We start from the raw sequence: 8294 nt of genomic DNA, 5'->3' as shown, positions 1-8294 counted from the left end.
AATAGTTTCAAAGCTGGGAAATATTTCTGCAATTACAGAAAAAGGGATGGCATAAAAAAGTTCTCTCTAGTAATGGAAGAAATGCAGACATTCAGATACACCGATGTGTCTACAAAATTAGGAAAAAAATTTATGAAAGCGTTTGGTGACACGGACTGGGACAAACTTTCCGGAAAGTAATTTGGCGTGCCAACCTTTAAAACCAGTGACTATGGACTTCAAATGTGGCAAAGCTTTATGCATAAAGTGCTAGACAAACTTCATGCTCAGAGATGTTCCCTGTAGCAGCGTAACTTAAATTAGCAAAAAAATTGAAGATATCCTAAATATTTAATAAGAATAGTTTAGCAAATTATGACATGTCCACAAGAGGAATGTATTATAGCCATAAAAATAATATTCATAAAGAATTAATAACATAGAGATTTTTCCTTATGTTAAATGAAAAATATATATATATATGAAGAAATAGGAATAGAAAAAAATATAGACAATCTGATCTCACACATATAAAAATACTTGGAGAATAAAAGCTAGAAAGAATTACAATAAAATGAGAGTAGGCTTTCTCCCTGATAGTTCTAGCTTTTTTGCCCAAATTTCTGTCAAGCATTTCAAGATTTGTCTTCTGGAAAGCTAACAAACCTCATGTTCTGCTCTCACATCATAAAACCTTTTCAAAAGGCAACAATTTAAGGTCGTGTTTCTCATAAAGTTTCTGGTGTGGCTATGACTTTTCGTGAAATTGCTGGCAAAGCCTCTGATAGCCGTGCAACTTGCAAGCATTCTATGACCGTGAGAAAGGGGAATTTCTCCTCCAAAGAGCGGGACAGGTGTGTTACCTGGCACTCATGGCTTCGCCTGTGCCCGGAACATCATGATCTTCGTCCCGGGTGAAATGCTCTTTGCCAAAGAAATCTTTCACTATTTCTAAAACATCAACGGCCTCTAAAATTTCCCAAAGTGGCTCACCAAGTCCAAATTCTCTGACAGTGAGGACATAACAGATGAACCAAGGAGCTGGCTGTTTCTCAAAGTACACTAGAGAAAAACCGATTCCTCGCTGCTTAAGATATGCAATGAGGGAAATCTGGAAGGGCAGGCCCTGTTTGCCTATTTTCTTCTTTTGTTCCAAATCTCAATCAGCTGGGCCATCTCCCTAATACATGATCCATCAAAATATTCCCCAATTTATCACGAGTGACTTCTTTGGTTGAACGAGGGGCTGACCACTGTCGTCGAATGCATCACTCAAGGGCTTTATCTTGGGGTAAATGAAATATTGGGGAATTTCAAGGCTTTCAAAATCAAATCTTATTATGTAAATGACCCACATGGTGCAATTGATTTTGAGAATGGACGGGATAAGGTGCACCACTGGCCTGGCAGGATCTGCGTCCTGTAGCAATAAATGACAGCATTAAAGTAAAACCGAAGGGCGCTATCTGAAGCGACTACATATACGTTCCGTTGACATTTTCCAACTTGAGTATCCTTAATGTAACAATGATAGATGCCCATATTCATAACTGTGGGATACATCTGCATTAATTCTCATCAAAAGAAGCTGTTTTAAATATAACGGGGTGGCCACATTTTGGTTGCATATTGCCTGCTTTACACAGTAGCATCCTTGGCCATCTGAACTTTGATGGCACAGGAATTCATGGCACATTGAGATAAAAAAGCAAATTTCTCTCACCATGACAATCTTTAAAAGTACCGAGAGGAAAATTTTTAAAAATCCCTTTTCACTGCTTCTCTGAAACTCACTCATGAGTATTCCTGGGATATGTTTCCTAACATTTCCATAACAAAGTACCACATTCTCTGAAACTCACTCATGAGTATTCCTGGGATATCATGTTTCCTAACATTTCCATAACAAAGTACCACGAACTGGGCTTAAAACACCAGAATTTGTTGTCTCACAGTTCTGGAAGCTAGAAGTCTGAAATCAGGTGCGTACGGGGTGCGCTCCCTCTCTCCCTGCTGGGGAGAGCCCTGCCTTGCCTCTTCCTGGCTTCTAGTGGTTGGCCGATGATCTTCGGTGTTCCCTGCCTCTGTCATCACACGGCCTTCTCCCTGTGTCTCCATGTCTTCCTGGCTGTCCTCCTATAAGGACACCAGTTATAATGGATTAGGGGCGCACTTTACTTCAGTACGGTCTCATCTTAGCTATATTTACAAACATCCTATCTGCAAATAGGGTCCTATTCTGAGATACTGGAGTTGGGACTTCTACTTGTCTCTTTTGGAATGACATAATTGAACCTCTAACTCCTTGGGTCCATAGATTCTGGGTTAAGAGCCTGTTGAGAGAGACAGAGGGGATCCCGGGACCAGAGAATATGAAACAGGGGTGCAAAGGAGGCAGTAGGAACGAGACAAATGAAACCCACTTTGCAGTCCTGCCCAGAAGTCTGGTGGCGGTGATCCCTCCCTGCTGATTTCGGTGCGAGAACTCTAGTTATGGATGGCAACATTTACCCAGTTCCTAGCTGAAGACACTCAAGTTCTATACTTGAGTCTAGACTGCAAAGTGAAAGTTATGGTCGTATCCAGAACATTCTCTGTGGATGCCACATGTTTGAAAATGTCTGAATTTTGTGCAGGGACACACAAGCAGTATTTTTGTAAGTGGAGTTACATAATTAGGGCATGGGCTTGCATAATAATTAGCATGTGTAATTAGGTACAGACTTCTTGTCCTTTAATTAGACAATCAAGACATCTAATTACAAAATTAAGATGTAATTACGTGGCCCAAGATGACATATTTCCTTCTGCCCATTAGAGATTACATTTAGAAAATAATTCACAAAAACCGATGAAGAAATGAACCTATAAAACAAATCTGGGATGTTAAGAGAAGTGTTAAGTAGACTGGTAAGTCTCTTTTGGTCTTTCCTCTTAGGTGTGTGGGGAATCATTTAAAACATCATAGTCTACTCGAAAGAATAACTTTTACATCTTGGGCTGTCAACCTTTGGTATAAATGCTAATGAAGAGGAATGCGGGCATGACTAATCCGTATAATTCACACGTGGCTCTTGAGTGTGGTCTGTAATTACACCTGAACATGGACTTAGATGTGACGTCCTGGGGATTCATTCAAACCCGATCGCGGAGCCATAGGTGGAAGCTTTGGTTGGGAGAGCCAGGAGGAGAATCCTCCTTCCCCTTCTGCCCCTGACTTGGTTCTCCCGTGGCCGTGGCTGCTTTAAAAGCAGACCCATCACTCAGAATAACACGAATCAGCACTCAAGCTGGGTTGGCCTTTCCCTGAATATTTGACTATTCGATGAAAAGGTGTTATTTTCAGGGCTCCTTATTGGACTGAAGGCAGGAAAGGGGGGCGGGGGAAGGTCAAAGACTATACAAACGTTCCATCTTTCTGATGATAAGTGAGTGATTCTTACAGTAGCTGGTGGTTTTTTTTTTTTTTTTTTAAGCTCCAGTACTGCTATGAAGCCCGGCTCTATTGACACCCTCTTTTTTTCCCTGCTCCTAAATTAAGATTTGGCTGGTCCCTGCATGATGCTAAACACCCAGTTTGACTCATTAATTTTTCTGAACTAACTGAACTTTCGACCTAATTAGCTGGCTGATTAGGGATCACAGCCATATGTCCAGGTTTTTCTAAGCCAGTTCTGACTTTAACTGCAACATCCCTCTGTTCCCATAAACTGTTGAAATATCCTAGTAATTCCAATGTTTTGACAGCCACACTGCACTTCTCAGACTGCCGCTTTCTCCTGGAAAGTGGCACAGAAATCTGTCGGGCCACATTTCCTGATTTTTGGTTAAGAAAATATGCTTCCCATATGGTTTTAGACCATGAAAACAAAGACGTAAAGAGGTCGAAAGCAGTTGGTGATGAGGTCTTGTCTCCACACTGTGTTCCCTCCATTCCCATTTTTTATTTTTCTCTATTAGGCCATGGAATGTGATGAGGGACAAATTATGCGCAGGGGTCATTTTTGGCCAAGAAAATACACAAATTTGCGCGGAGAGTTTATTGTCGCCATTGCTATTTTTCTCCCTTGCCTTCTGAGACAATTGTTCATGGTAGATTTAGAGGCAAAAGAACTGAACTGGGGAGAGGTGTGTTTTAAAAAACTATTTATTTATTGATGGACATTTTAGGTGGAGAAACGGTATTTGGACTATATCATTTCTAAGGTGTCTTCCAACTGTGAGATTTTAGGATTCCTTGATCTGTAGCCTGGCATTCAGTCAGGAGGAATTTCCTGAGCTCCAGGCTGCTCACTTGCCTGTAGGCCTCCACCCCTTCAGTCATTGGACGTGATCAGCTAGAATCTTCTTCTACCTTTACTTCTGGAGAACTCGACAATTCTGATTTCTTATTGGGCCAAAGGCTGAAAGCGAACTTCACTTTATTTTCAAAATTTGCTTTTCCCCTCAGGTACTCTACGTCAGCCTTTTCAAGACTGGAGAAGTTGGGCATCAGACATCCCAAGCCTTGTCCTTTTATTGGAAACTTGACATTTTTCCGCCAGGTAAGGACTGTCTCCCACTTCCTTCTAGCATAAGATACACTGAGCCTGGTGCAGCTTTATCCATGAAGCACTGCTCCATCTAAGTCACCTCCTGCTGGGGTGGTCTTTATGTGAAGGTGCTTCATAATGAGCCTTCCTCTACTTGAATGAATTCTTATGTGGTGACAATGATCTAGAGCTTATCAATCATCAATATGTATTGAGTCCTGTCATTCATTCATTCATTCGTTCATTCATTCAGCCATTCACCCAAAACCCCCTTCATTGAGTATCTAAATGTGCCAGGCCTTAGAATGCAGAAGAATTAGAAGTTACTCCTGCCCTCGAGGGCACGCATCAAATAATGGTGGACAACACCCGATGGGATATATCCCAGCACTAGATTGGGTGGCTGTCCTTCAGAGGAGAGGCAGATCAGCCAGGGCTAGAATCATCCTGGAGGACTTCCTGGAGGAAGGGGTCCTACCGGAGCGATAGACACAAAGACAAGGACACACAAACCAGGTGAGGAATGACAACGTGTTCGATTGTATCTGCATAAGAACCAGCACACAGCTCGATGAGCAGCCAGGACCGACTGGAAGCCAAAGACTGGGGAGCACAAGGAAATGCAGCTATCTGACAGACAGACAGACAGACAGACAGTCAGACAGAGACTGGATTCCTGACAGTCTAGAAAGGCAAGTGAAGAACTATTCATGTCGTATCCTTCACGAATAGGGGAGGGACAGAGAACTGGAAGATGACTCTGTAAGGGAGAGAATTCAGGTTTGGTCTGTAGAATCCAATTGTTTTTGAAGTCTCGGGGTGAAGTGGTGGCGACTTGGCCAGGGGTGGTGATGAGCATGACAAGAGAAGGACATTGGGGGCCAAATCAGTACCTCTTGTGACTAATTAGGAGTAGAGAATTCAAGGCAAGATGAAGCAAACCTGCCTCGAAGGCAGGGTGACAGGGAGAATGGCACAAGTGGACAGAAATAAAAGGTCGGGAAGGAAGCTGGTTTGGGGAGACGCGTTTGATTTGCCAGAGCGACATCCAAGTGGAGACGTCCAGCCGGCGTTGGTAGATAGAGGGCCAAGACTCTATCTTCTAAGTCTATTTCTTTTTTCTCACATTGGGTTTTCTCAGAAACCAGATGATGTATTCTGCTGACTCATGGGGAGGGGGCGGCGGGGCTGTCACTGGACCCAACATCAGGAGCCAACAGATCTAGCATGTGAAGAGCCACTAAGCCAAAGGCAGGAAGGACTAAATTTGGGCCAATCCTGATAATGTCCTTTGCCACCCCTGCAATGGGAAAGGCTGGCCCTTGGCACCAGATAGAAAACCATCAGCTATTTCGGTCCTTTTTCCTCTCCCTTCTCAGTTTCTTCTCTCTTCTTTTCCGTCCTGTCTCTGCTGTGTCCCTCTTCCTAGAGTTTTTAAAACACTCTGCTCTCTCATCTCTATCTCACGGGTGGCCAGTCCACAACTTTAAACCCACAGCTATCTCATTCGGGCTTCCTGCGAGCCCCTCGGAGCAAATGCAAAGACATCGCTCAGTGTCAAAATAGAACAACACACCAGATAGGACATTAAATAAATAAATTTCACGTATTTCGGGGGCGGGGGTGGGGGGTGGGGAATGATCGGTTGCATTCGGTTGAGTAATTAATTTAGTATTAACGTTTTGAGGCAAATAGCTTAACCGTCGGTAGGAGGAGAACGCTGTGCTCCTGCCTCTGGATAATTTCACATATGCTCCTTTTCAGCTCGTCATCCTTGTATGTGCAAACCCTGCCAAGTGCTTTCTAGAACATAGTAATTTCAGTGACTATTTTTATATTCATATATGCTCTCCTTGATATATGGCAAAGCTTAGACTGTGAAAGTGATTTAATGAGAATGGGACATATTCCCAACAAGGACATCCGGCTCCTCTACGCCCCGACTCTCCGCTCTCCCCCACCCCTTACCTACCTGCCCGTATACTCCATCCCCATGAGACAAGTCTAGCATTTTCCACTCCCCCGCCTCCCTCCTGACCCACATATATTTGCATGTATAGTTCCTTCCCGCAACCCAATGGATCTAGCCATCTCCAACCCTTCGCCTGTACAATTCCTCCACGAACTCCTGCATGCACACTCCATACTCCGTCCCCACCGCACGGGGAGTCTGGCCCCAGCCCCACTCTGCCTCGTGTGTGTCTCCAGGCATACCCCCTTCCCTAAAAATGTGTCTAGTGCTTTGTCCTATACAAAGTTGCTCTAAGGTCCTTATGTTCTAAGGATGTTGATTTTACTTAAAATTCAACTTGGATCGTAATTCAGAATTCGTGGTCATTTGGATAAACTTAGCAGAAAACGTTTACACACATGGTGGTTGTGAAAAGAGGCTTTGCCAGGAATAATAATAATAATAATAATAATAATAATAATAATATAAACCAAATTGCAGAGGGAAATGTTAACATAGTTGAGAAAGCAAATAGTTTTCAAATACTTTAGCAGCAATTATACACAAATAGTTTAAGTACAGATGATCTCTTCTGTCCTTTATAGCAGAGCTGACTGAGACTTTTCCCTCGGCGACATATATTTTTAAAGCTGTTAGTTTCTTCTACCACTCGAAAGTCCTCGAAAGCAATATCAGTTCAATTCTTTTCTGATTGTTTATGTAATTGGGTTCTCGCTGTTCCGGACTTTTTTTCTGAAGAAGTCTGAATCGTATTCTCACTACAGTGCTGTGTTTCTGCAGGGCTTCTGGGAAAGTCAGATGGAGCTCAGAAAGCTGTATGGACCTCTGTGTGGGTAAGAGAGAGACTCTATTCGTCTTCCACATATTTTGAACTTTGCACGTTGAATGGACATGGACGTAATGGCAAGATGGGAATGTTGCCTGTGTTTCCGTCTTTTGAGGAGCCACAAAGAGAGTGCCCGGAAGTACAGACGAGGGCCCTAGGAGGGACCCCAGGGGGACACTGTGCTAGCCTGAAACAGCACCACTTCCCAGCCTCTGAGACCCTGACGAACTGGGTCAGGCTCCGCGTGCCTTCGCCATCTCTCACGACAAAGGGTGCACGAGAGCGTGCTGCAGTGGGACGCGGTGGCCTTCCATGCTTTGGTCTCATTTGCTTTGATAACCTGTGACAGGTCTTTCCCCACGAAACCATCTAAACCCTACTTGGACCCCGTCTCTGAGTAAAACATACTGTTAGCTGTAAGACCGTATCGTCTACCATCCAATCCAGTACATTTTTAAAAGCGAAAGGAGGTGCTATTAATAATTACCCCAGGACCACCCCGGATCTAACGGGACATGTGGTCACCCTAGTTCTCAGCCATGTAAAGTAATATAGCCTTTCCCTTTACTTTTCCTGGTGTTTTTCCCTTGTATGCTTTAGAGTATGCTCCTGCCCACGTTGAAAAAACTAAAATTCCGGAATCTTGTGAGCACACCCTTGTTCAGATCATTTACCCTACTCAAGATCTCACAGACTTGAATCGTACTGATTCTCAACCGTGTCTTTCCACACTGGCGTCTAATCATCTCGGTCTGTTCCCACACGCTTCTCCTTGGCCACTGGGTGATTTTTTAGTAGCCTTTTTCCAGACCCCCCCAGGTCGGCGATAATGCTTTCAGGCGCAGTGAAGTTCGGTTGTGTGGATTGATGGGCTCCAGGGGCTTGGGGGTCCCTTCAATCATAGGACTATTCTCCAAGCGATGTTTTTCGGAAGGGAGCAACTTGTGCCCTTTGTGGGACTAGCTCTACCCAGGAGACCCAGAGT

At 43.8% G+C, this 8294-nt stretch overlaps 1 protein-coding gene across 2 annotated transcripts in view; it reads left to right on the top strand.

Annotated features, from left to right (window-relative positions):
* The window catches only part of TBXAS1 (thromboxane A synthase 1), a 131714-nt gene that overhangs the window by 27804 nt on the left and 95616 nt on the right, over nucleotides 1-8294 (top strand). For both annotated transcript variants that reach the window (XM_015588363.2, XM_025045836.1), the window contains exons 3-4: nucleotides 4430-4523; nucleotides 7264-7316. In XM_015588363.2, coding sequence (XP_015443849.1) covers nucleotides 4430-4523; nucleotides 7264-7316 — 147 coding nt within the window. The remainder of the gene's footprint in view (nucleotides 1-4429; nucleotides 4524-7263; nucleotides 7317-8294) is intronic.

The sequence above is a fragment of the Pteropus alecto genome, unplaced genomic scaffold, assembly GCF_000325575.1.
Source record: "Pteropus alecto unplaced genomic scaffold, ASM32557v1 scaffold22, whole genome shotgun sequence".
Classification (NCBI taxonomy): Eukaryota; Metazoa; Chordata; class Mammalia; order Chiroptera; family Pteropodidae; genus Pteropus; species Pteropus alecto.
This window is presented reverse-complemented; position numbering and strand designations above follow the sequence as displayed.